This window comes from Bacillus rossius, chromosome 12, assembly GCF_032445375.1.
Source record: "Bacillus rossius redtenbacheri isolate Brsri chromosome 12, Brsri_v3, whole genome shotgun sequence".
Classification (NCBI taxonomy): Eukaryota; Metazoa; Arthropoda; class Insecta; order Phasmatodea; family Bacillidae; genus Bacillus; species Bacillus rossius.
Window position 1 is genome coordinate 13,769,804 of NC_086339.1, and position 27,326 is coordinate 13,797,129.

General features: G+C 40.1%; 2 protein-coding genes across 10 annotated transcripts; one reads left to right on the top strand and one right to left on the bottom strand.

Moving 5' to 3' along the window:
• Window positions 1-15,993, top strand: LOC134537570 (deaminated glutathione amidase). 5 transcript variants are annotated; one of them, XM_063378139.1, is made up of 8 exons: window positions 1-74; window positions 1,441-1,662; window positions 3,327-3,482; window positions 4,475-4,675; window positions 5,433-5,645; window positions 8,747-9,047; window positions 12,584-12,759; window positions 14,557-15,993. In XM_063378139.1, exons 2-8 carry the CDS (start codon window positions 1,447-1,449, stop codon window positions 14,725-14,727), a joined length of 1,434 nt encoding a protein of 477 aa, XP_063234209.1. In that variant the 5' UTR covers window positions 1-74; window positions 1,441-1,446; the 3' UTR covers window positions 14,728-15,993. The 5 variants fall into 5 exon arrangements, with proteins under 5 accessions (XP_063234209.1, XP_063234211.1, XP_063234208.1 ...); XM_063378141.1 differs by having other exon boundaries at window positions 38-172; window positions 14,560-15,993; XM_063378138.1 differs by having other exon boundaries at window positions 50-172.
• LOC134537571 (uncharacterized) lies at window positions 15,993-26,638 on the bottom strand. 5 transcript variants are annotated; one of them, XM_063378146.1, is made up of 4 exons: window positions 26,397-26,638; window positions 20,608-20,714; window positions 17,943-18,050; window positions 15,993-16,691 (listed from the first exon to the last, which is right to left on the bottom strand). In XM_063378146.1, exons 2-4 carry the CDS (start codon window positions 20,655-20,657, stop codon window positions 16,580-16,582), a joined length of 270 nt encoding a protein of 89 aa, XP_063234216.1. In that variant the 5' UTR covers window positions 20,658-20,714; window positions 26,397-26,638; the 3' UTR covers window positions 15,993-16,579. The 5 variants fall into 5 exon arrangements, with proteins under 5 accessions (XP_063234216.1, XP_063234214.1, XP_063234215.1 ...); XM_063378144.1 differs by lacking the exon at window positions 26,397-26,638 and adding an exon at window positions 24,396-24,590 and having other exon boundaries at window positions 17,952-18,050; XM_063378145.1 differs by lacking the exon at window positions 26,397-26,638 and adding an exon at window positions 24,396-24,551 and having other exon boundaries at window positions 15,993-16,688; window positions 17,952-18,050.
• Window positions 26,639-27,326: the final 688 nt, after the last annotated feature.

Here is a 27,326-nt window from a genome sequence, read left to right on the forward strand (position 1 = left end):
TCTTACAGCCGACGCGATCAAAGCATCGAACTAAATGTTTTTGAAATTTCTTTTGAGTAGCATTTCTATAATGGGTGCGTCCATGGACGTCTATTTTGAATTTATTTTGGCAACAGGTCACATGTAAAATAAAAATAACGTTTCGACTAAAACAGAAATATTTTGAAAGAAAGTAGGATATTCTTTTATTCAAATTTGAATTTCAAATGTGGTTTTCATTTTGTAGTTAAAATAGACATTCTAGTTTTTAGCATTGTGTCAAGATTATAAATTGTTAAAAGAGTATTCGCTTGCATAAATTCGGAAATATGATTTTAAGTAGTTGATAAAGTTAAAAAATATATATATATTAAATGCCCTGTAAAATTGTGAAATCAAAAGTGGCTATTAATTTGTACATTACACACCTGTAGTAGTTGTAAGATAGGCGGGTCAGGGTTGTTGATTGTTAAGATTTCTGGCCTTCCATTCAGAGGGCTTGATTTCGATCCCCAGCGGTGTAAACAAAAAATTTTTTGTAAGTAGGAAACGTGGCTGCCGTTTTCATGAGCTTTTTTTTTTTTGGGGTACCTACTCACTTTTTTCTTGCCAGTGCATTTAGTCAATGTTCCATTCTTATCCTAATGCAGTCATTTATAGTGCATGATTATTTGTCTACTAACCGAGGAGTTGAAAAAAAAATTATTTATTATTATTGTTTTTAGTTTTATTGTATTGGCACAAATTGTTATGTTTTATGGAATTCCATGGTAATTTGTAATTTTTAATTAATTTAAGGTTTCTGGGAAGAATCACTAAGATTAAGTGCATAAGTATTTTCATTTTATGCAAGTGAAAAATATTTTCATGTTTTTTTTTAATCCAGTGCAAAAAACCCAAGTTCCAAAGAAAATTAAGTATTGAAAGTAAAATTATTGTAAGAAAATGTACAAGAAAACATTGTGCAGGGTCTATCCATAGGTCTTCTTACTTCTTGCTCTCAAGTTCTGCATGGCATTCTGTTCTCTGTTGTCAGCACATTCCCAAACCAGTTCGATAATTTTCGGCCTGTTATATTGTCTGCAGATACTTGATTATTAATATTTTGAGGGAACTATGAGGCGTTAGTACTTTGTAACTTATGTACAAACATGCAGTATAAAGCTTCAGATAAAATTCATTTTTGAACATGCTGAGCTGGGCTTGGGGTTATAATTTGTACATGTGCTAGGTCGATTCTCTTAGTAAAATCTTATAACCTTGTAATAAATTCTATAATTGTTTAGTTTAGATAACTATTTTTAGCTTTGAGATAGTAACTATTCAAATGGTTTACATATATGTAGGAGCTATTTTTAATTTGAGCCTTATTGTGGTGTTGTTGATAACCACACTGACAGACTGATTTTTAGAAGTGTTCTGCCGGCTGTTGCGATCTTGTCGAATGGGTTTTGTCCCCAGACTCAGATGTTGGTGAGGAGGGTGCTGGCCACACTGTCAAAGCAGCCCCACAAGCCGTACATCAACTCGTGTGAGGTTCTCTCACATGTTCGAGCCATGGCGTCAGCGGGAGGCACAAAGAAAGTCATCGCAGTTGCGCAGATGACCAGCACCAACAACAAAGCCGAGAACTTTGCAGTTTGCAAAACGCTCGTCGAGACAGCCAAGAGTCGGAATGCCGTGGTGCGTGTATTCTAGTCAGCGTGGTTGGTGCTATGTTTTCAAGAAGTTAAGTCATGCACAGGGTTGTCAAGTGGGAAGGGCAAAATCACCGGGGCTTGTGCACCAGAAGGGCTTAGTTGAGTTATCAAGATTATTGTTAATGCTTTGACTTACCCTTTTATGCCAAACATTACAAGTGTTTTGCTAATAGAATTCATAGGAAACTTACTAGAAATGCACTATGTGTAGATCACGTTTACAGTTACAGCCCAGGTAACATTTACAGTTTTTTTTTTTTTAATTGTTGAGTTTGCGAAGTATGTTTGGTAATAATGGGGATAGAGGGCCTGACAAATTCATGTGTCCCCAGGCTCTTAGTTTCTTTCGATGGCCCTCCTGCACTAACACATGTCACACTTATTTGGGAGATTGTGGGTTCTGTGTCAGGCTGCTCGGCTGATATAAATATTATACTTATTATTGGCGCTTTGCGAATGAGTAATGACTTGACTACTGATCAATATTAGGGTTATTATTTATTTAATACTTATTAGTTTCTTACATGCCTACCAACATTGTAATATCACAAAACGACACAACACAAAAGGGACTAAGGACAGCATACATAGGCAGCCAATGTGTACATGGTAGACACCACATACAATGCAGGCATCACATACAGGAAGGAACAGTACAACACTACAAAACAAGGTGACGCACACAAACACAAATCACATTAACACAAAAACCAGAAAAATACTGGCAGCAAAGAACGGATATCAGTACAAATGACTGATTAACAAGTATAAGTTAAAATATTGATGTTTGACAATGAGGGGTGAATTCATGTGAGTGAAACAGTGGCAAAAGTCATTGCTGATTGGAGGGGAAGTACCCTGAAAAAACCCACTAGCTCACTACAACACAAGCCGCATTTCCCAACTTAATGAATCCAAATTTGATGTCGGGGAATCGAACTCAGATCGCCTCGGTGGAAGGTCACCCTCCCCTTGGAAGTGGAGATGAACCAGGAGTGCCTCTAGCAACCCCTTTTTTTATTTATTCAAGTCGAATTTAGAATAAATTTATCAAGTTCATCATGCATATTGAATACTTTTCGAATAGAATTAAAACATGCAGTGAAACTTTCTTCGGCACACTTCCAATGTGTTTAAGAAAAATTGTTGCAAAATAAAGTAAATAAAAAAAGAGAGAGAGATAAATATATGTGAAATCGTTTTAGAGTAGTGTAAAATAAAGACAATAAAAAACCTGGCAACACATTTTCTTGAACCAGTAAAATTTCAAGTTTTAGAAAATTGTTTTGTTGATCCAACCTATATAAAACTTAAAAGAATGTATGCATAATGTTTCAGAAAAAAAAATCTCAAATTTATCATTTAAACCTTCTTAGCTTCATGAATAATCAAAAACATTATGGGATTTGAAATATTGAATCGATCATCTTATTCACGAATAGAATCAAATATTTTTTTCATATACTTGTAGACCCTTATCATTATAAGTTAAATTTTGTATAGTGGGGACAGATGAGAGCAGCCACCATGGGCCCATGTTTAAGACCTAATTACAATTTATTTTAAATCTTAACTGCAACATGCATTTGCTTCACTAGAAATGCAGGCTTGTGGACGTTGATTGGACCGGTGCGTGTTCCCACGTAGATGCTGTTCCTCCCGGAAGCATGCGACTACGTGGGGGAGAGCATCCCAGAGATGCTGTCGATGGCGGAGACGCTGGACGGTCCGCTGGTGCGGCAGTTCTGCGACCTGGCGCGGCAGACCGGCATGTGGCTCTCTCTCGGAGGGATCCACAGGAAGGTGGAGTGTGTTCAGAGTCGCTCTCGGCTCACAATTGCATTGTAGTATGTTCCTGCTTGTCTGAATGACTTTACCACCACCCTGCACTTCTAGTGCTGGCATCTCCAACTTCGTAATATTTGCCATGTCATCTCTGGTCCCGGCTCAGTCAATCCTCCCACCTCGAAATTGCATTGTTTCAAGTATGCTTCCTCTATGTATGAGACACTTTTTTTTATTCTGCATTCAAGTAAAGATCAATTATTCACTTTTATAGGCTATCTCTTCTATGTCATTCGTTGAACATTTGCATACCATTATACATCTCCATTCATTAATCATTCCACACAAAAAATTATTCTTTTCGAGGTAACGCTGTTAGTTTGTACAAAGGCCATAGAATGTTAGAGACAAAGTCCATATTCCAAGACATAAAAAATAAGGGTTTAGGTGTTGAATATGCTATGCAAGTTTGTGATAAATATTGGACCCCCACTTTTAGTTCCAGCAGTTTTGGTATAAAACATCACATTATTTTTGGGTAGATACTATATACTTTACTGAAATGCTTAATAATTGTAACAAATTGTTGAAAGTTGATAACACACTGTGTTTTTACGTATCTGTAGGACATTTATTTGCATCAATTACAATGAGAGTTTAAGAGGCATGGTGGTCAATTATCAAACACTCGCCTCCCACCAAGACAATCGGAGTTCAATTCCTGGCGGGGTCGAACCTGAATTTTCGAAAGTGGGAAACGTGCCGTGGCCTGTGGGTTTTCTGGTGGTGCTCCCGTTTCCTCCGCCAACTCGTTTGCTGCTCCATTCCCTATTCATCTCATCTCACGCATTCTCCAGGCTGGCTGGAACGACAAGTTTTTTTTTCCCCTTGGGTAGGAGAGCCGGCTGCTATGAGTGTCAGCACATTCCATCCTTGCAGACCCTGCTTCAGGTTGGAAACTATGTGTCGAAGCTGTGTCGAGGCCGGGTCTGGTGCCTCCGTGTTCACAGATGCCCAACGACAAATTGGCCAACTGCCACGTGCTGATAGACGACGAGGGACGCGTGGCCGCCACGTACCACAAGGTGCACCTGTTCGACGCGGAGGTCCCAGAGAGGGGCATCAGGCTGAAGGAGTCGAGCTACGTTGAGCCTGGGCGGGAGGTGGTTCCCCCGGTGAGGACGCCGGCAGGGGACGTGGGGCTCATGATCGTATCCTTCCACGCGGTCGCTCCTTTGGAATCCCGGAAAGCTGTTCGGCAGAACTTGGAGCCAATGGAAATTATTCTCGACCATATTGTCTGCAGGTGATAAAAAAAGCAACTAAACTGAAGGGTTGGTCCCAAAAAATTCACAAAAAAAATCACGAAATAGACAGTAATGGTGCTTGTTTTCACAAAATTTTCATTTCAACAATCATTTTCAAACCTGCATTTTTTTTTTTTTATTTCAATGCTTCACTTTGGTTCATTGTCTGCCTAAAACATGTGAAAAATACCTGTGAAAAGATTACCTTTTTAACACAAATATATTGTAGTGAAATGTAGGGATACGTAGGGTTAATCATTAAATATGTAGGTAGTCAGAACTGGAATTTGCCCGGTAGCTATCCATGTTGTGACTTAGTACTTGAGGAAGAAGTTAGTCAGAGTTTTTTTGTCCTCAATGTATATTATCTTTCATTTGCTGACTATTAATAACATTGTTCTAAAATTTGGTGTTAAATATTCTTTTAGAGAAAATTTATTTTTGATAAAGATATATCAAAATAATCTGAATGACAAGATATTCAAACTAAAAGTTAAATGTGTGGTGTAAAGAATTTTGAATCACGATGGGTTCATTCTCAATCCTGTCAGTAAAGGATACTACTGAAAGGAAAGGCGCTATAATCGCAAATCTGCACTTGTACGTCGTGTTCCCCGAGAGCAATAATGATCGTAGCTTCCTTGACGGACTGGGGTGGCAGTGCTACGACATGAGGTTCCCGGAGGTGAGCACCGCGCTGAGGATGATGGGGGCCGACATCCTCACCTTCCCCTCGGCCTTCACCTTCGCCACAGGCTCCGCGCACTGGGAGGTGCTCCTGCGCGCCCGCGCCATCGAGAACCAGTGCTACGTGGTGGCGGCCGCGCAGACGGGAGCCCACAGCAAGAAGAGGTCCTCCTGGGGGCACGCCATGGTGCGCTTACACTTGTTGCTATTCCAGGGTGGCCAGCCAACCGGGAAATCGGGAAGTGCGGGAAATAGCCAGGATTTCTTTGAAAAACCAGGAATACCTGGAATCAACCAGGAATTTTTATTAGAACCGGGAATTTTTTTTATGAAGTATTTAATTTTTAAGCCTATAGTTAAGTTGTCTATTGTTTAACGCCAATAAAACATCATATTGTGTGTTCTTTGTGTAACAAAAATGCAAATTGTATGCAAATATTGATAAAAACCACCCTAAAAAAACCTGGGAAAAACCAGGAATTTTATTATCCCAGAAGAGTGGCCATCCTGTATTCAGATCTCACCAGCTAACTGTGAACCAAACTGCACAGTTCCTGAAAACACTTGTATGATTACTGTACGCGACAAAAATATTCAGGTTATGTTGCTGGCCGACGAAAAGATGTTTTGCAAACAGTTGATAATTTACCGTCCATTTAAAAATTATTAACGTTCATACCACTGCATTACAAAATATTGCACAAGAAGTTCACTGTTCTGGAGATTACTTCTTAATTGCTGAAAGACTCATGGTATGACTGTGAAATAAAAGGCAAAGATTAATTTTTAATCGCTGAATGACATGTGGTATGGCCTTGAAATGAAAGGCAAGCTTGACCCGTCCACCCACACAAGATGGAGGTAAACAGCCAATAAGAACGCCACTTTATTAAAATGTGACCAATTACATTAGCAGTTACAATGCATGAAAAGTTTCTACAAACATATGGCAGGGGACTCCCCAGACAAAAAATGTTATTTATTTTTTATTTTTTTTCTATTTTCTGCAGGTATGTACTCATGAGAAAACATTTTGAAATTCCACAGAACAAACTTATTCCCCATGATTAAGGGGGATTAGGCCCCGTTATCCTGTATTTTTCCAAATTTTTTTAATAAATTCTAATTTTGAACTAACTATCCCGATTTTTGGCATGAAAAGGCATAAATCATATCTCTCAAACTTACTACATCTTGTTGCGAGGAAACAACTTATTATTTCACATGGACGACTACAACTATCACTATCATGATATGACGTCGTACCGCCTGTGACAGTGAAGCCTGGTCTCCACCCCGCCAGTACCTTACCCCGCTGCGAGACCGCACCCCTAGCCTAGCCTATGCAGGCTGACGCTGCCCCCCCCCCCCCCTCCTAGGCCGGCCGCGGTCAATGGGGCAGTCGACAACGGGTCTTCAACTAGGACAGACGTGCCGTTTCCCGCGTTTCCCATCCGTTCAAAAACCGTCAGGTAATTACGTGCGTGTGTTCATTGTGTTCAGCCACCATATAGCCTAGGAGCTTAGTAGTGCACGCTGGGGCCGACGACCCACCACAACGGCTAGACGCTTTAAGACTAGCCTGGCGCCCTCCCGGAGAACAAACACCTCAACAGAAACACCAGCAACTACTAGGCTCACCCCGGGTATCGAGTTCAAGACCCCGGGTGATGGCAGATAAAAATAACACACCAGTTCATAAGTGTTAACTTCAACAAGTAGCCAAAGCTAAGTCCTATGCCATGTAAAGTCAAACAACAATTTAGCTTAGAAGCTTAATTGCAAGCAGTATCAAAATATTTTAAATGCAAGATGGAAAGGCCTAAACCTCTTTAGGGCTTTTGCCTTTGTCTCGTTCATACCCTGGGTGATTTAATAGTGCTGTCTATCATTCCAGTTGTGTATCAGACAAAAAATAGATTACAGCTTATACTGCTACCAAAATTTCTTAGAAGCCAAGAGTTTTTTATAAAGAAAATTATTTTTTGTATGTTTATGCTGTAAATAAAATATTGGTTAGTTATTTTAATGATGATCATTGATCATGAGTTTTCTTCATCAAATATTGTAGCCAAAAATTTTTATTAGTACAAACTACTATTTAGGTGTATGTATGTAACCTTTTTTACTTTAACCTTATTTTTGTAAACTTAAAATTGTGCAGCCATAAATTTTTTTTATGTATTTAGTTGTGATAAAAAACTGTAGTTTCTGACATAAGACTATACAGCAGCAAATAAGATGTCAGCTTTTCAGTAATGACTTACCTTTTAACTACCTTGATTTTAAGCTCTTTAGCACATCATATAGTTAAGCATGACAAATACAGAACATCCATACGTGGAACTATCCAATTCATTCTTAAGACAGTTCTTCATCCTGTGCTGATTGTGCAGACTATGCACCAGAATAAGTATTGTCAAATAACACTAACTGCCATGTAATGGGATGGCAGCTTTATTCTTTTAAAACTCCTGTAAAGTATTTGTTTTATATGACAAATAGTTTAGTAACATGAACATCAGTTACTTCTACATCATAGTGCTAGCCTCGTCTTGTTCTATTTTGTTGTTGTCTACTACGACGGTTACATATCTGTGGCTTCCATACATATTAATGGTACAGTAAGACCGGAAATTTTGGAAAATATTTTTATGTTGAATAAAAATTATGTGAAACATACGTCATATGTTAACTAATTCTCGTTGCATGGCTTGACTCATGGTATCATCGTGTATAGTATAGTCTCAGGAAATTCATGCTGCTCAGTGTAAAGTGTAGTTATGGTTGTGCCCACAGATGATACCAATAACTCTGCCCGGTAATTCTCTCACAGAGAGCATTTTCATGTTTTAAACTACATATCTATATATACTTCTGGCTCTTTCTGATTGCTGTGCTTGACTTCATATTTTTGTTTGTTTTTTCCTTCTAAATTGATCCAGATTATGTGAAGATTGGAGTTAAAAGGGGATTGACTTAATAAGTTTTTGAGATATCTTTACCATAAGCAGGAAAATATCATTATCTAGGCACTGCTAGACTATCGCAATATTATATTTACTTTTACGAGTCTTATGGCAAATAATGTAGTGTTTCACTTTGGAAAACATTATAAAAGAATATTTGCAAGACTATGGTATCTGAGTTGTGATAGTATTGCACTGATTTTGAGTTACGATAGTCTTGTACTCAGGGTGCGAATATGTGGTTGTGTGTGTGTGTGTGTGTGTGTGTGTATATATATATATATATAAATAACCAACTCGTGCATTTTCCCTTGAGCAGATAGTCGACCCGTGGGGCATCGTGGTGGCCCAGTGCTCGGAGGGGACAGGCGTGGCCACGGCGGAGCTGGACCCCTCGCTGCTGGCCGGCGTCCGTGCGGGCATGCCCGTGCTCCAGCACCGCAGGCACGACCTCTACCCCCGGCTGGCCACCTCCGCGCCCCCGCCCACCGCCCTGGGTGAGGAGGAGGAGGGGGCGTCATCGTACCGCTTTGGCCAGGTGTCCGTCCCGGCCGGGGCCGTCTTTTACCGCACCCCGCTCAGCATCGCCTTCACCAACAAGAAGTGTGCCGTGCATGGCCGTATCCTTTTGGTCCCCGCTTACCGCCCTTTCTTACTTCTGTTTTAGTGTGAACGCTTGCTAAATCAAACTTTTTAGAAAGTGCTCCTGCTTTCATGATTTTAAAATTGTCTGGTCCATCCCTATCCAAGCTGAAAGCGAATCACAATAATTATTGTAATACAATAATTTGCAATGAAAAGTTTTATTCTAGAGTTGGTACACTCGGAAATTTGTTTGATTTTCTTAATGAAGAGATGAAGAATGAAATGAACAGTTGCCGGGAGGATATGAAGAACAAAATGAAGAGTCAAATAAGAAATAAACCAAGAAGATGTAAAGAATGCCATGAAGAGTGAAATTGAAGAAGTGAAGAAGAGCCAAGAAGAAATCTAACAAGCAAATAAGATATGCGGAATGAGCTAATGGCGGCGCAAGAGGAAATGAAGAAGATGTAAGAATCCAGTATTCAGCTCGAAGGCAAGGTGCAGTGTTTGGAGCAACATCTAGCAGAACATGAAGAAGTAGTGGCACAACAGCTGGCTCAACTGAAGCAGGCCACCGAACAGTGAGTAGCAGCTGTACCTGAAGAATGCTGATCAAGGAAGCTACAGATGGCTACGAAACGGAGGATTTCTTCTTGGGAAGAAAAGGTGGAAGGCGTGGCAACAAGCCACCCACCTTTGATGGCTAATCATCGCGGGCTGTCTACAGGTGACAGTTCAAGGCAGCTGCTGAAGTGAATGACTGGCGAGAAAGAGAAGGCTACAGCACTTGTCCTGGCCCTGCAAGGATCTCCGCTCGATCTGTTCCGGAGCAGAAGGACTATTCTGTACTAGTAGAAGCTCTTGAGCTGAGGTGTGGCGACTGCTACATGGGCAAGGTGTATAAAATGGCCCTCAAGACACGTCAACAGCGATCTTGGGAAACATTCCAGGAATTCGAAGCCTACTCCGAAGCACCAACAGAGTTCGGACATCAACTAGCTATTAGTGCATTTATAGATGGGGTTCAACAGACTCTTTGTATGGCCAGCCACAAAAATATCCGTGATGCCCTGTAAATTGAAGGCCCCTACATTGCCTCAAGAAACATGAGCATCAGGGTGAGGCAGGCTGTGATAGAACCGTACCACAAAGTGGATTGCAACTCGAGAACTAACAAAGAGATTATCCTCTGGTCATTAAGAAAGCTGTTGAACAGTTCACAGTTTCGAAGAACAAGAGAACGCCTGCGGTGCTTTGTCTGCAAAGAAGTATAACACATCCAGTACGACTGCCGCAATCAGGGTAGGAAATCCAAGAGAGAAGGACAATGCTGTGATCATGTGAGGAACCAAAGGAAGAAGGACAGCGATGTGACAATGGGATTAAGGAGGGTGACAATTCACAGGTTCAAGGAGCAGGAAGTCGCCTACGGTGTTCTGCCTGCCAAGGAAAAGGGCTAGTTCAGTGGAGATACCTGGAACGGAAATGTGCCCAGCGGGGCTGCCTGATGGAAAGGGAGACGCCACAAAAGCAAGTGCAGAAGAGTGGGGACCACAGTAATCGCAAAGCAGACCTATGGCCCCGAAGAGTTGGAGGACAGCCGCAGTGTTACATCTTCCAAGAAGTGGGCCATATCCAGTATAATTGCTAGATGGCGACCCCACACGGCCACTGACATCATGCGTGCATGCTTTCAAGGGATTATAGCGGCCTGGTCTCGTCACCCCTCCCCCTTGTCACCATATCCTCCTTCCTCGGCTCTGTTATATATCCCTTGGCGGCCTGGGAGTTCCGCGTGGAGTGTCTTGAATAAGCTCCATTATTCTGGATGCTTCGCGCGTCGAGTCGGCCCAGGATGACGCGGCACGTCACAACCACTCCAGTCGGTTCCAGAAAGACTGGCAAGGGTATAAAAGCAGCGACGTTGGGGCCTCCGCGGGAGCACCAGCAGGTGAGTGGAGTGAAGTGCAAGCTCGGCGAGGAGGACGAGAGACCCCCATTTGCGAGTGGCGCAGTGCGGAGCGACACGACCATGCGTGTGTGACCGAGTGGTGCAAGACTGTGTGTGTGGACAGGTGCGAGGTAAGAGGCGAATCACTGTTGAGCCTAGCTCCAGTGAGGAGTGCGAACTGTGGACCTGACAGATATTTAGTGATTTATGAACAGACATTTTTAAGTGCGAGTGATTTTGATATTACCTAAGTGTTGTGATTCAGTTAGTAATGTAAATATTAGTAATAAATAAAACTGTATAAAAATTATTTGGGCTATCCTTACGAACCCATTTTCCCCACTCGTAATAATATTCATGATCCATTGGCCACCAACTCACAACTTATTGTCATCGCTCAAAAATGTTACATCTTTCAGTGTACTCCTTTTTGCGGGGTACCAGGCTGTCATTACTTTGCTACTGTTTGTTTCAGCTTGAATTGGTAGTTATTGTGTGAGTTGGTGCAATAGGAAAACATTTGACTCCCATTCAGTTGGACCTGGCTTTGAATCAGTTTTCTATAGGTTTCCTGAAATAATTTGAAATGAATGTTGGCATGGTTCCTTACTATGGGCCACGACCGATCCCTTAGTTAATTTGTTAACTAAGTTAACTTGTTAAGTTAAGCTGACTTGTGTAGTGTTTGCCATTCTCTTATATGATCTCATCAAAAAAATTTTTTTTATATATAAATAAAAAAATTAAAAGTTTTGTTTTAGTATTTTGCTAGCTTTGTACTTTCTTTTCCATGTGTTATAGTTAGGGACAAGATTATATGGTAAATTGCGATAAAACCTAAGTAAAACTAAAAATCAAAACACCGAAACGCAAGTTAATATATCATATAGCACTGAAATGGAAGATATATCATGGAATTAAGCAGCATTTAACCATGTCTTAATGAAACTCATTAAAAAAAAAGTAGTATTTTAATGTTTGAAATTCAAGAAATGTGGTTATTTCTGGACAAAAAAAAATTGTACCCAAAGTGCGCGGATCTGAAAAATTAATTTAATTGATTTTTATTGTAATCTCTTATTCAATCACTTTTAAACCACAAATGCTCAGTAATTTATTTTTATTCTGAATGCATCTGTTTTTTAGACAAATTTATTACAAATTATTTCATTGTGTAAATGCAGCATGTAAATTTTATCACCATCCAGTTGAAGCGGGCGCCTTAGTTTGATTAGCGCGCGCCCGTCGGAATAGCAACCCTTCCCCTCGTTCCCGCTCCTTCTTCCCCTCCAGCACCACCACGATCACAGCGCCATCTGCGCCGTATTTATCGCCGGTGCACGAACTCGGCCTAGGCCACTACTGCCCAGTCCTTAGTCTTATAAGCATGTTAGGGTGTGGCCTGCGGAGCCCGACAGCTTCGAAGTAAGGTGGTAATCGTTCGATTGTCTGTATGTGCACGGAGGTGGCCGTGCGTTCGGCTTCACTGCGGTAAATATTACAAAACAGCTTTCGTAAAAAATTAAAACCGTAAAAATCTCGTATTCAGTTGTCGTTGGACGGTGGTGAAGGAACACAGAAGTGTTGCGATGAGCTTCCCTTGACGGGGGTACGCGGCAGACGTGCTGGTGGCGCCCCTGAGGTGCGTGCCCCACATGAAGCAGCTGGCGGCGGAGGAGGTGGCGGACCTGTTCCGCGCCGCCCAGAGGGTGGGGCAGGTGCTGGAGCGGGTCCACGGCACCTCGGACTTCTCCTTCGTGGTCCAGGACGGCCGCGACGCCGGCCAGACCATCCAGGTACAGCGGGGTTTGCAGGTGCTGACGCGAGCACGGGATGTTGCAAGCAGTGGCGTAGCCAGTATTTGTGTATGGGAGGGGGGGGCGTTGTTAAGAAGAATGCCCCCCTCTCCCCCCTCCCCTCCCCTGTATTAAAGCGGCGGGTCCGGGGGTCCTCTCCTGGGAAAATTTTGGATTTTAAGGTGTAAAATAGTGCCATTTTAGCAGTTTTCGGTATACTTAAATTTTAAATATTGTGATTGTAAAAATTTTTATTAATTTTAATATGAAATTTGTTTGAGTGATGAATAAGAAATTAATTAAAGATTTGGTGCTAAGGGGGAGGGGGGGTTTCTGAACCTCTAAACCCCCCCCCCCCCCCCCCCCTGGCTAGCCCCTGGTTACAAGACGTCCGGAGCCTGTCTGACTGCAAAAAATTTTTTTTTAACAAAAATGTAACAAAATGATAGTAGAAAATATTTTTAACTAAATGAGACTGAAACAATTAATAGAGAAGTTTGTAAAAAACGAAACTAAAAGTAATATGCTAAAATTAAGCTTCAATCAACTCCAAATGTAAATAGAGAAGAGATTAAATTTTTTCTTGTGAAAATTTAAAAAAAAAAAAAAAAAAAAAAGAGCAAATAATGTCATTTTGCTCAAATACAGAATATTTCTTTGCGTGGAAAAGCGATTTAAATTCTTGTAGATGAATCTGTGTGGAAAATTGTTAAAGTAAATAGCATTTCTCCCACCCCTCCACATTTGACTAAGATACCTACGAGGGGTTGGGAGAGGTGGAGGTTGTGCCTGGACTAGAGGTGGGTTGTTACAGCAATTTTCGGTATCTGTTCCAACCTGTTACTGATACAGTAATGTACTAGTTACAAGTAGCTGATACTTCTGTATCAGCTACAGCAGTAGGGGTCCCAGGAAGCAACAAGGTATCAGCATTCTCGTTACAGGTTACACATCCTCCGTGCCGTCATCACCAGCGTAAAAAGGTATCAGTTTTCTCTTTCCACGTTCTTCGTAAAAAGGTATCAGTTTTCTCAATCTACATTCTTCGTAGTCGAAAAAAGGTATCTGTGTTCTCTTTCCACGCCTTTCGTAATCGGAGTCTTTTATCTTTGCAAGGAGCGTACTGTGATGAGAAGCCTAAGATGTACATCAAGCTCATTCCCTGCCTGAAAACGCCTGAATATTCACCTTCGGCCAACCTTGGGATTTGTTTTATTATTGCGCAGGAAAAATGAATTCAAATATTAAAAGTGGTTGGTTAGGTTAGCTACATTAAAACACTATGGACGGTTAGTATAGCTACATTAAAATAAACAGAGAAATATAAATATATATAAATAAACCCGAGGTTGGCCGAAGGTGAATATTCGGGCGTGTTCGGGCAGGGACAGAACTTGATGTACATCTTAGGCTTCCCCTCCTTCAACGCCTTCCCCTGCGCTTCCACCCCTACATTCTTCCCCTTTTTTATCCCTTATTCGTCGTGCCGCTCCCTCCCCTTTCACAAGCTCCGCCCAAGTGACCGTCATCTTGCGATCGGGTTCTGCGTACATTGGCCGTGGTGTTGTTCCAGGCGAATTAAAAACTGATACAAAAGTACTTGATACTTGAATAGTGTATTCATTTGCAGTACTTGATACAGCTGTGTATCAGTTACAAAGTAGCAGGTTGTTACTCTGCAACCCACCTCTAGCCTGGACTAACTGGATCTGTTTGTGTCGATTTTAAATGATCCAGATACAGCTCGCTCCCCCTACTTGAACAGACTGTAGTTCCTCTCTGTTGCGTGTCTGGCAGCAGCATGTCCACGTGCACGTCCTGCCGCGGCGGCCGGGGGACTTCCCCGTCAACGACGACGTCTACCGGGAGCTGGAGAGGTCCGTCAGGGGAGAGGACGACGACCGCGGGACCTGGCGCTCCGAGGAGGAGATGGTCGCCGAGGCGTCGCAGCTGCGGGAGCACTTTTGAGGAGTGGGAGGGGCTGCAGTGGCAGGTCCAAGGGGCGGAGGGCCAATGGGACGGAAGCAGCTTCCTTCTGATCGCGTCTCACGGTGGATGAAATGACACCAGCGGGGAAAAATTAGTTTCTGGATCCAAGAAGTAGTGATGGGCTAACCGATGCAAAAAAAAAAATGTTGATGCGTCAATTTGTGAAGTTAATTAATTTTTTTTATCCTTTCCCTCATTCGCATGGTAATTGTCTCGCATGCTGCCAAATTATGAATCGATAGAAAGGATAACTTGCAAGTACTTTGAAGGTCGAAAGCCATCGTAATTATTACAGATGACCCAATTGTGCTAAAAGATTGAACCTAACACCTGAGCAGCGTTTTCATGGGATTTTTTAGTTACGAAAGACTGCACACAGTATTGTAAGTAGGATAGGTACATGCAGGAAGTCTTTATCGTTAATATGTTCCAACATGAAATGATGGGGTCAATGCTAAAGGTTTCATAGACAAGTGAAGACTGTTGCTAAAGTGTTCCAGCAACATTATGAGCTTGTGTGTCCAGCCAGGCAGTCCTCTTAAACCACTTATGTCTATTATACGTTGTTGAAGTGGACATCAGTTCCACCAGTGCTGCTTTGCAACTGGAGACAAACAAAAATTTTAAGAGGTCTTGTCGTAGTTTGGCGGTTTAGATAAAATATTTGTGAATCACATGTTATTTGTTCACAAGATAATACGGTGTATTTTCGTGTATGGATAACACCTTTGTAGCTTCAGGGAAACATGAATTCTTCAGTTCTACACCTCTTAAAATACAACCAGTTGAAACTGTATGTGTCTGGTATTTGGCCATATGCAATTTTTAATATTTTGTTAAGTTTCAGAATGGTATTTGGCCTGTAAACATGAATTACTGAACATTGTCGTTATTTACAGTGGTTTAAAGAATTTTTTAGTTGAATAGTACTTCTGAGCCTTTACTCACTGCCATTTTACTTGGGTTATCATAGCAACAACATTTAAACAGCATAGAAACAAATAGTTTGCCTCCAATATGGCTGAGCACATGTGTAAATATACATCTGTAAATACATAAGGGAGAGATGTGTGATGATGAAAAAAAATTCTTGTTGGCAGCTTTTCAGAGAAAATACATTGTACCAATGTTAATGCAGTTGAACTGAAGTGTAAAATAAAGGCTTGGGTAAATATGTTAATAATGTAATTTTTTATCTCTTAAGTAATACATATATTTTGAGTTATAAATAAATATTTGTATAATTAGTTGGAAAAATTTATTTGTACAATACACACATTTACATATGCACCATATTCATGAAGGCCAGATGTCTACTGTATAGGGAGACAGTTTCTTCAATGATGTGAAATCTTATGTTTTATAATAGCCAGGTTTTTATTCTAGGGGCAAAGGGTAAATATTTTTTAGCATTGTCTGGCAAAGTTATGTGTTTTTTAGGGCCTTTCAGAAAAAAATCAACTAAAATTGCATTTAAAAAGTAGAACCACTATCCTGTGGAACTTAATGGGTTATGCACCAGTATAAAAAAATATTTTTGTATAGGTGGTACAGATGTGTTTGGTACAGGTAGTGATAGGTATAGAGCTGTTGTCAAAGAGCAATAATTAACTTAATACTAATGAGTACTCATTAGTAACTGCATACCAATAGCAATCAGCAGATGTGTATGCATTTTGTGTTTCCATTATGACAATGCTTTATTTATAGTATTCACTAGTGTATGCTGCAGATTATGTAGTTCTTTGTCTTCTGTTGACACACAAAGTTGGTACTAGTTGCACTGGAGAAAATTGAGTCGAACGGCCGCAAATTGTTGTGAACACAACGGCTACGGCACATTTCCGGCATTCCTCCAATTGGCCTGCGGATTGCGGGGCGTCTTCCCACTGCCCAGGGATGTGTTACTCGTCTTCTCAGATTCGCTGCTTTTCATAGAACTGCTGTAAAAAAAAAATAAGTTGCAGATATTTGTGTGGTGTAACAGCATTTTGGAAAGAATCCTTGCAGCTAAAGGAAGAAAGACAGTTTTTCTAATCCTGTCTCTCACATGCCGAGTTGATTGTATAATTTTCTTGTCATTACTGATTAAAGGAGGTAAGGTTTTATAGTTTCATTTTAGGTTCAATTTCGTTTTTAAAACAGAAGATATCGGTGTTATTATTTTTATAAATTACTTTTTTGGTATACTTACTCCACCAAACAAATACATAGTTTATTTGTATGCTGCATTTTTACGATGAAATGATATGTAATAAATTGATGTAAAACAGATACATTCAGATCAATACAAATAAATTGGCAAGCATTTATGGTTTAAAAGTGATTAAATAATAGATGCATAATAAAACAAATTAAATTAATTTTTCTGATATATGCACATTGGTACAATTTTTGTTCAGAAATAATGACGTTCCTTGTATTTTAAACATTAAAAGATTACTTTTTTTATGATTTGAATCAAGTTTTGGTTAAATGCTGCTTAGTTCCAGAATATAATTTCCATATTTGTGGTATTATGGTGTATATTGATATGCTTTATGTTGGTTTTTTTTTATCACTTGTAGAACATAATCTTCTTTCTCATTACTATTAATTAAGGAAATTCGCCAAATTTTTCATCAGATATTTACTAGATATTATTTTTGAACAGTAAAAGGTCTGCAAAATATAATGGATTTTTTCTTTCTCAGTCATGAAACAAGCCTTTTTTAAATATAAAATAAAAATATTTACATGAAAATGATATTAAAAATATTAAGCAATTAATAAAATACCCTCCTTGAAAGGTTTTTCCAAATTTGTTTTGTCACAGTAGATAAGTTATAATAGAATCCTAATAAAACTCAATAACCTTTATCTTTGTAATAATTGTAATATATTCTAACAAATTTAATAAAGTTATAATAAAATGAATCATTTCAATACATGATGACTACTGGATTGCAAAGTTACTTAAGTCCCCCAAAAAGTCACAAAAGTCACTAAAATCCCGAGTTGGGCGACAGATCGGCAACTGGACTGGCCGGGTCCCATCGTGCACTAGGAATACGGTCAGGGTACAGGTGCAGCATATTAAACACTTAAACCTTTATTTTTTGTGTCTTGGAATACCGGCCTTAAACCTGCAATTCAGTAGACACCCTGAAAAAAAATGAAACACCGAGTCTGATTGTAGGACTTGGGTAGCTCACAGAACTTGCCCCTTGTACATGGTGTAGCCCCTCTTGGACAGCTCCTCGTCCGGCTGGATGCCCTCGTTGAAGAAGCAGTGCTTCTGGGGTGTCGTCGTCTTCTCCAGCCTGCACAGTTCACATGCTCGGGTAATGTCTGGGCGGGCCTGTTCGGCCCATCCGACCACGCTGGCGCTAGGAAATAATAGGTTATATGCAGTGGCGTGGCCAGCATTTGTGTATATGGGGGGGTGTTAAGAAGCATGGGGCTCCCTCCCCCCCCCCCCTGTATTAAAGCGGGGGGTCCGGGGGTCCTCCCCCGGGAAAATATGTATTTCAAGGTGTAAAATAGTGCTATTTTAGCAGTTTTCGGTACTTAAATTTAAATATTGTAATGGTAAAAATTTTATTAATTTTAATATGAAATTTGCTTGAGTGATGAATAAGAAATTAATTAAAGATTTGGTGCTAAGGTGGGGGGGGGGGGGGGGGGGGGGGTTGAACCCCTAACCCCCCCCCCCCCCCGGATACGCCCTGGTTATATGACTGCTGCATTATTATTTATTTATTTTGAAAATTGCAAATAATTACAAAAAAAATTCTATAATGGGACTTGGCCCTGTTAACCGGGCCAAATTTTTAAATCATGAATTCTTGTCTGGCTTTTTAATAAATAGCTGATAACAGGTACGTACTGCAAAAACTAACCACAAAAAAAAGAATAGTAATTTTCTATGTTTGTATAGTGAAATGTGATATGCAAAGATATCGCATTTAGAGTTACGGCTATAGTAATGTTAACAGTCAAGATTTTTTTTCTTTTTTAACTGTGGGGTTTGAAAATTTATTTCATTAGATAAAAGGAGGGGGCTAAGTTTCTCTCGATTTCCCTTCCTCCGAATCAACTTAGATACAATTTGAATTCAACATAAGCATGCTGTGTTTGGTTGCAAGCATCTGAAGGTAATGTGGACACGACCAAGGAGTGTGGAAACTTGTTTTAATTTAGCTTTGCGTTGTTATAGTGGTGAAAATCATCTTTGATTCGAGCTCACTCAATGCTATCATTTTAGACTTGGTGAAACTAGAGTTAAGTCAGATGTGATAGTGTTTAACTTATTACAGATAATATTTGACAAACTCGAGGTATGTGAAATTGTGGTCGGTGCAAGAGCTCGCGTGCATGTGTCTATGCACCACCACTGTTTGAGATTTTTTTGAGTTTTGCGATAAGGGGGCACGTAAGCAGAGGTCAGACCTCTGTGTGTGTGTTAATTTGAATGAAGTTCTAAAGTCTTGAAAAGTCCTTATCAAAACTATTTTATTTTAGAATAGGCCTACTAAGTTTATTAAAAAAAATTCCACCTTAGTGCAGTAGCATTAAAAATGAAATAATAAAATACACAAAAAAATTTGACCTGACTTCAAAAGTCAGATGCAGACTAGAGAAGACTACCTACCTTAAGTTATCAGTACAGTTTTTTTTCTAAGTTATAGGAGGGGTTATGGGAGTGAAGGGAATGGGGGCGTATGTGCGGTAGCTCCCGCTGTATCTCCTAACAGAGCCGTCACTGCATGCGGTAGGCCAACCCTTGTGTGTCCCGTGCCGCAACAACTGTTTTCTTCCCGCGTTGGCATGGGGGTGGGCGGGGGAGGTGAAAGTGGTCTGTTGACCCAGCCGTCCATGCCCATTGGGGTAGCTAGCTTGGGGGTGTTATGTAAGGGAGACTACCAGCAGCTGAATGCAGATTTCTCTCCAGCTACCCCGTTATCTACAACGCAAGAAATAAGGGAGGGGGGGGGGGGGGCGCATGAATCCATTCATGCCCCGGGTGCCAGAGACTCTAGTTGCGGCCCTGATCACACACATTACATATTAACTGATAATACTATCGTGCAATGGAAGCAAATAACGATGTTAAAACAATTTATTGAAAAGTTCCCACGTTTTTGTAAAAAATAAAAAAATTGGTTGTCTGTAAAGTCCGTTTACGGACGATAGTTTAAAGTGACAACGTCAAAAAAATATTGATGAAATGATTGCATACTTTAATTAATAAAATGGAATCGTTTTTATTGAATTATCACTTTCGTATGGATACAAAGAAGGAGTGAAATGAAATCTACAATTTAATTGATAAATTTACTTTTATTTGCACTCATTAATTCAAATATTTTTATTACTTTAACAAAGAGATTATTTTAACTATAACTTTTATACATGTTTGCTATTTAACTTCTTCCAATCTGTTATTCTGTTAAGGATAGGACGATGATAGGAAAAGTAGGAAACGAATGGGAGTGTTTCAAGTTTAATGTGCCTCGAAAAAGTCAAATCGATGGTTGTTCTAATCGAGTGGAAGAGAGATAGATGCGGCGCAAGCGTACAATGAGCATAACGGGACACATCGTAACGGGACAATGTGCGTTACGAGACACTTTTTCGTGCGTGCAGTCGGCGTTCATCGATTTATTAGACTTTGTCACGTCAAAAATAAAAATGCAAGATGAATTTTTTTTCTATAGTTTCATAGTTTCCAAGTTGTAGGGAAGGAGATGTCTTGCGCCTTACAAATAATAAATCTATACTCTAAGCAGTAGCCATTTTTTTTAATCTAAAAAAATTGTGTCAGCAACTGCACTGATTAAGTCCGAACTGATCGTATGTTTGGGACCTTTTGGTTACCTGTTCAGTCTAATCAGCAGGTAGACGACCAAAGCGCAGAGAATTATCATCACCAGGAGACAGACGCCAGTCACCGTGAACGTGAAGATGGAAAGGGCAGCCAGATCCTGAAAAAATAAAATCGCGCCAGGGTTTGGACATGTTCTACAATAAACAAGGAAGCGGAGATAGATTCTCACGCAGTCAGGGGACCTAGACTTGGCGAAACCCTTAGCTATTTACTTTTTCAGGGCCGCATATATTTTGGAGAGGGGGCTTATCGTAGGGCGTGGTAGGTAGGAATGGAATAGCCATTCCCCGGAAAATTTGAAGAATAAACCATTTACAACAACATTTTACACAAACTTTGAACTTGAATTTCGGAAAATGTTTTGGTCAATTGTCTTAAGACATTTTGATGTTCTTTCGTAATAAATTATACTCGAGTTATTTTTATAAATGCTAACGAGCGAATTCCTGTGAAGTCGCTTCGTTTCACCGGATGATAATTTTCTTTAACGATTTTATAGTAGGAAATCATGAATACGCAATTATAATCTAAAGCCTAGTACACACTAGTAGACATGTTGCGCGATTTTTGTCTCTGAGACATGTCTAGAGTTGTCTATGTAGGCATGTCTATAGACCAATCGCCGTCTACGAGTCTGTTGCGAGACAAAAAATCACAGGTCTATGGTCTCCCGATTGGAATGGGAGACCATAGACTGAGTACGACTGATTGAAAAGATTTGTATCAAGTATAACAAATTTTTTTGTTCAACTAGTGTACTAAGAGCATTCTGTAGTCTATAAATAGGTTCAAAAAAGAGCATAAGTATCGTAAAACTGGATAATGGCCTCGCAGACCACTGGTACCTTTTGCGATATTGCCTGCTTAGAGATTCTGAAGGTGTACATGAGGCTTGTGAAAGAGGAAACGCAGGGTGACAGCCAGTCGAAGAGAAGCTGGAATAGTTTCTCTAAATTTTGTATCTTTCTTCATTATTAGTCCTCCAACCCTCAGAAGCAAATCTTCAAAATCAGCAGATGTCAGCCGGGTAAAATTTCGAAAACCCATAGCGTCTTCCAGTCTTAATTTATTTAATAACGTATTACCGAACCTAGGTCCTTCTGCGAACACTTCACGCGTCCACCAACGTTTACGTTTTCGCGTTCTTTCGCTTGCAATTAGTACTAAGCAGGTACTCTTTCCGCACAAAACAGTGTCCTCCATGATGGACTGACGGAGACGAGACGAGAAATTCAAATTGTAGTGTGGACGCTAGACGAGACGAAGGACGGTGCCCATAGACGGTCTATAGACCATATCTCTAGACCGTCTATATACGGTCTGTAGACAAAACGCGCAACATGGTCTATTAGTGTGTACTAGGCTTAAAAGGTATCGACCAGCACTTTGAATTACACGCTAAACTATTCAAGTTTCTTCCCTGGGCTTAGTTTTAAAAATTAATTTGTTTTGAAAGTGTTATTTTATTTTACTGTACGAAAGTTAAACAGGTGAAAATGTGATGTAGTTAATAAAATTTAGATCGTTGCCTTCTATGAACATAACGTCTGCGTCTGTAATTGTATGTGGAACACTTCACTCCAAATATGGAAGGCGGAATCCAAGCCGAAACACGGGAAATTGAAAGTTGGCCAATGCTCAGCATTGCGTTTTTGCGTCGTGCATAGTTTATAAACGGCTATTTGCAAACGCCGTTGTTGAACTTTTTGCTTCTTGCGTTTCATTCGTCCTGGCCTCATAGGTATAGAAGGCTACGTTTTCTTTTTATTAAATACACCACGTTTTCTCTTATTAGACTTTCGCTCAGTGAACGCAAATGTAAACTTTGAATTAAATTTTTTGAGAAATCTATACTTTTTACTGTAAACATCACATGAATTATCGAGAGAAAAAATCCCTGGGGAGATTTTCAACATTACTATAATTTCAAATTGTAGTGTTGGTGAAGTCTTGCGATTTACGTGATTTTAAAAATACTGTGGTTTTCTTGCGTTAGGTAATTGCGTGATGCGTGTTATTGAGTTTTTTTTGTTTCTTGTGTAGTTTATAAACTCGGCGTACGATCTCCGTTATTATAAACATAAAATGACTGATTATTGCTCTCTTACCAGCAAATATTTAATATTTTTTTTCCAGTAATGTGAAATTATATTTTAAGGTCGTATGCAATAAAACACAAAATATTGTTTTAAAGTGCTTAATTTAGCGGTAGGCTCTCTCCGTGGGCTATTGACAAATGTAGGCATGGTGTTCCGTGACTGTTTATTTTTTTTAAAACATGAATAGGTCAAACAACATCAGTGCGCACGAATTTATATTCCCACAAACATTATCTACACATTATCTTTGATACCATAACATAAAAAAAAGTGAGGTCGCCTTATCATACGACGTTTATTTCTTTGAGACCACACATACCTCATAAATGAAGAAACTGTTTGGGCATTTCAGTGAAAATTTGTACGATGTGAATGTCAAAGTTTATTATACCGTCATCCTTTCCATCTATTTTCCAAGTACAAAGAAATTGCCCTTAAAATTCAGAAAAAAAATATTTTTGTTACATGCCATAGCAACAACGGAAATACAAAAATAACTATGGAACGGGAAGTTGTATCAAGTTAGAAAAAAAAAATTATGGAAGATTTGCTTCTATGCCGCCATCAACCCACGAATCCCCTGATAATTGCCAACCAATTCACATTACAAACATCACGTCAGTTGACTACTGTTTTACCATTCCTCTGCAAACTTAAAAGTAAGAGAATCTGTTTTCCAACTATAGGTTTGAACATGGGCGTCGCAACCGGGGGGGACGGGGGGGAATAATAAAAGTCTTCCATTTCGTCCCCTCCAATAATATATTTAGTTTCGTAGTTACATTATTAATATGATTTCTGTGATATAACCCATATGTTGCGCATGGTGCATTTAGTCCAATCGTGGTATGTGAGCACTGTGTTTTTACAAATTTGTTCTCTGAAAATATTTTTTATGAAAAATAAATTATATATTGCAACCAACTATAATTAGAATATTTAGGAAAGAAAAATGCCTAAAAACCACCTTTTTGCACCTTCAAACCCCAAATTTTCCCGGGGGAGGACCCCCGGACCCCCCGCTTTTTTCCCAGGGGATGGATATTCCTCAACAACTAAATCAATTGCAGTCCCCCCCAAAAAAGATATCCTTGTGAGGCCATGGGTTTGAACGTTAGTTTAATTGTCTAGAGTACTTACACTCTTACAATTTCCCTGATTATTCCTTGTATTCTCCGTCTCACCTAACATTTCCTCTGTCCCATAGACCTAGCTTGCAAAATAACATATATTACAACACAAAATATTTTCAAAAATAAATACCAGGTACTATTGGCTAATTATAAAATGTTCTCCTGCACAATATACAGCCTACACTATGTACTATTTTTTTTAGCATAGTCAAATATGTATAGTTTTCCGCCTGATTACAAACTTTAATTGCATGCTTACCCTACATATTGGTTAAGTTAAATTAATTATAATGATGCGGATTAAAAACGTCACACGAATAAATTAATAAAATAGATACCGGTTTTAAGACTAAGTTCCGTATTTAGAAAATTTCTGATACTTTCCAGTCACCAAGATATTTTCAATTCCCCTACGTTGTCTATGTTTTGAAGAAACAGATCAAATTTCCCGAGTTTTACAGATTTTTTTCCTTTCTGAGGGGATCCGGATTTCATTTTCTAACAGTAAACCCGCACCAGAGTATTTAGGACAACACACGTACTCACCATGTTGATGTCAAAAACAACGAAACACGCCGAAAGAATGAAAATTAGTCACTGAACGCTCCCACGACATGGCCTTGCCGTCACCGCTGCTTTATCCGAACTGGATTAACCCGAGAATCCCAACTATGCGATAGCGGTTTCAAACACAAAAGAAGGCGTGCTAAGAAAAGGTCATGGTGGAAGAACCATTCAGTATGAATCGTTTCAATTTTTTTTCTTCTTGATAATCAGTACCACTTGTACTTTTATGGTCGTGTCTGTTGTAACACGAGTGTGGAGCGTGTCGGTTGGCACGCCCGCCGATGCGGTCCGAGTTCCATCACCGGCAGGGGCGCAACAACTAAATTTCCAAAGGGGGGGCTATATACCTTATTATAAAGAATCATCGATCCCCCTATTGAAGTGGGGGGTCCGGGGGTCCTCCCCCGGGAAAATTTGTATTTCAAGGTGGAAAATGGTGCTATTTAAGCAGTTTTATTATCTAAACATTGATTACACAGTACTTTCTTTGACCCCGTTTGCCCCCTCTTCAAGATTTCAGAAGGGGGGGGGGGCAAAATACCCTTGGCCCCCCCCCCTGTTGTTGCGCCCCTGCACCGGGGACTCCTTCCTTGAACTGGGAAACAAGACTGACATTGCTACGATTTAATAATGTTGTGGGAAGAAATGTGTTCGTAAGAGATAGATCTAATAAAGTTTTTTTTTTGACGTGACGTCTAATAAATCGATGAACGCCGGCTGCACGCACGAAAAAGTGTCCCGTTACGCACATTGTCCCGTTATGCTCATTGTACGCTTGCGCCGCATCCATCTCTCTTCCACTCGATTGGAACCACCATCGATTTGACTGTTTCGAGGCACATTAAACTTGAAAAAACTCCCATTCGTTTCCTACTTTCCCTATCATCGTCCTATCCTTAACAGAATAACACAGATTGGTAGAAGTTAAATAGCAAACATGTATACAAGTTATCGTTAAAATAATCTGTTCGTTAAAGTAATAAACATATTTGAATTAATGAGTGCAAATAAAAGTAAATTTATCAATTAAATTGTAGATTTCATTTCACTCCTCCTTTGTATCCATACAAAATAGTGATAATTCATTAAAATTGATTCAATTTTATTCATAAAAGTATGCAATCATTTCATCAATGTTTTGTTATGACATTGTCACGTTAAACTATCGTCCGTAAACCGACTTTACAGACAACCAATTTTTTTCCACAGTTTTATTGATTACTAATATTCGCATTAATATAATAAATAATCTTACTTAAAAATGCCTAATCACCAATTACACACACCTAATAAGAAATTTTTATTCTCAAGTCACACAGTGTCTTGTCAAGTTCCACAGTCCACACTCCTCACTGGGCCACACCCAGGGGCGTAGCCAGGGGGGGGTTTTAGGGGTTCAAACCCCCCCCTTAGCAGCAAATTTTAATTAAATTTCTTATTCATCACTCAAACAAATTTCATATTAACAATTAATAAAAATTTACCATTACAATATTTAAATTTAAGTACCGAAAACAGCTAAATACCACTATTTTACACCTTAAAATCCAAATTTTCCCGGGGGGGGGGGGGTTGCAGGCTTCTTAACACCCCCCATACACAAATCCTGGCTACGCCATTGGCCACACCAAGGGCGTAGCCTGGGGGGGGGGGGGGGTTAGGTGTTCAACCCCCCCCCCTCCTTAGCACCAAATCTTTAGCCTAATTAATTTCTTATTCATCACTCAAAAAATTTAATATTAAAATTAATAAAATTTTTACCATTACAATATTTAAATTTAAGAACCTAAAATTGTTAAAATAGCACTATTTTATACCTTAAAATCCAAAATTTCCCGAGGGAGGACCTCCGGAGCCCCGCTTTAATACGGGGGGGGGGGGGGCATGCTTCTTAACACCCCCCATACACAAATCCTGGCTACGCCACTGGGCCACACTCCTCGCGGAACTCTGCCGCCAAAAACTTGTCGCCGAACTTACCGTTGAACTCCGTCACGGGACTCCGTCGCCGAAAACTGCCTCAAAGGCCGGTGTCGCTGCCTAAGTAGTCTGTGGCTCCAGCCGCTTGATCATTACCACGGACATCTGGGGTGAATACAGCATTGACTTCTGGGAGGGAGTTTGAAATATATCTGCACCCAATAAAACTGAGGCGGGGGAAGTAGAGAAGGTATACATCAATTTGTGGTAAGTATTTAAAATAACAAATAGCACAAAAATTTACTACAGAAGTCATTTTATCCAGTACATACTTTACCCAAGTTTCCCCTTTCTGGATGCGCCTCTGCCGTCCATCACCATTCTGCAAACTATTTTAACTGTACGGCCTATATCATTACCCCGGTTGAGGCGTCAAATGTCCGTATCATAGCAAGAACTACACTTCGCAGGGGCCCTTTTTTTTAAAAAAACTTAAATAACTTTTTAAAACTAAATAAAGCTACTTTAGATATAGGAATCTAAAACGAACAACATAAAACTATCCTCCCCTCTCCCCTCCCTGGCCCAGTCCCTATCCTGGTCGCAGCTGATAGCGCGGAGAAGCGTCGAGCAAGGAGGACGCGGCAGTTTTCAAGAAAGCGCACGCGTGCTGGTTCTTGCACTCAGGTCGCGCAGCTGAGATAACAATGACGCGAGACAGGTGATAAGGCGGTGACGCCCGCACTCGCGTACCGCGCATCGCGCCATATCGCTCTCGTCTAACCCGCGCCGTCGAAAAAAAAATAAAACATTGACGCGTGATTTTCTAACCTAGGGATCTACCCCGGGGAACGGAAAAAAAGAACGATACAAGGGTTGTTCAAAGAGCCGAGGTAGGGAAGTACGCAGAAAAGGGGAAAGTGGAAAATAGGGGCTGTATTCTCCGCCCCCCCCCTCCCCAAAAATAATCCTAAAAAACTATCAGAACCT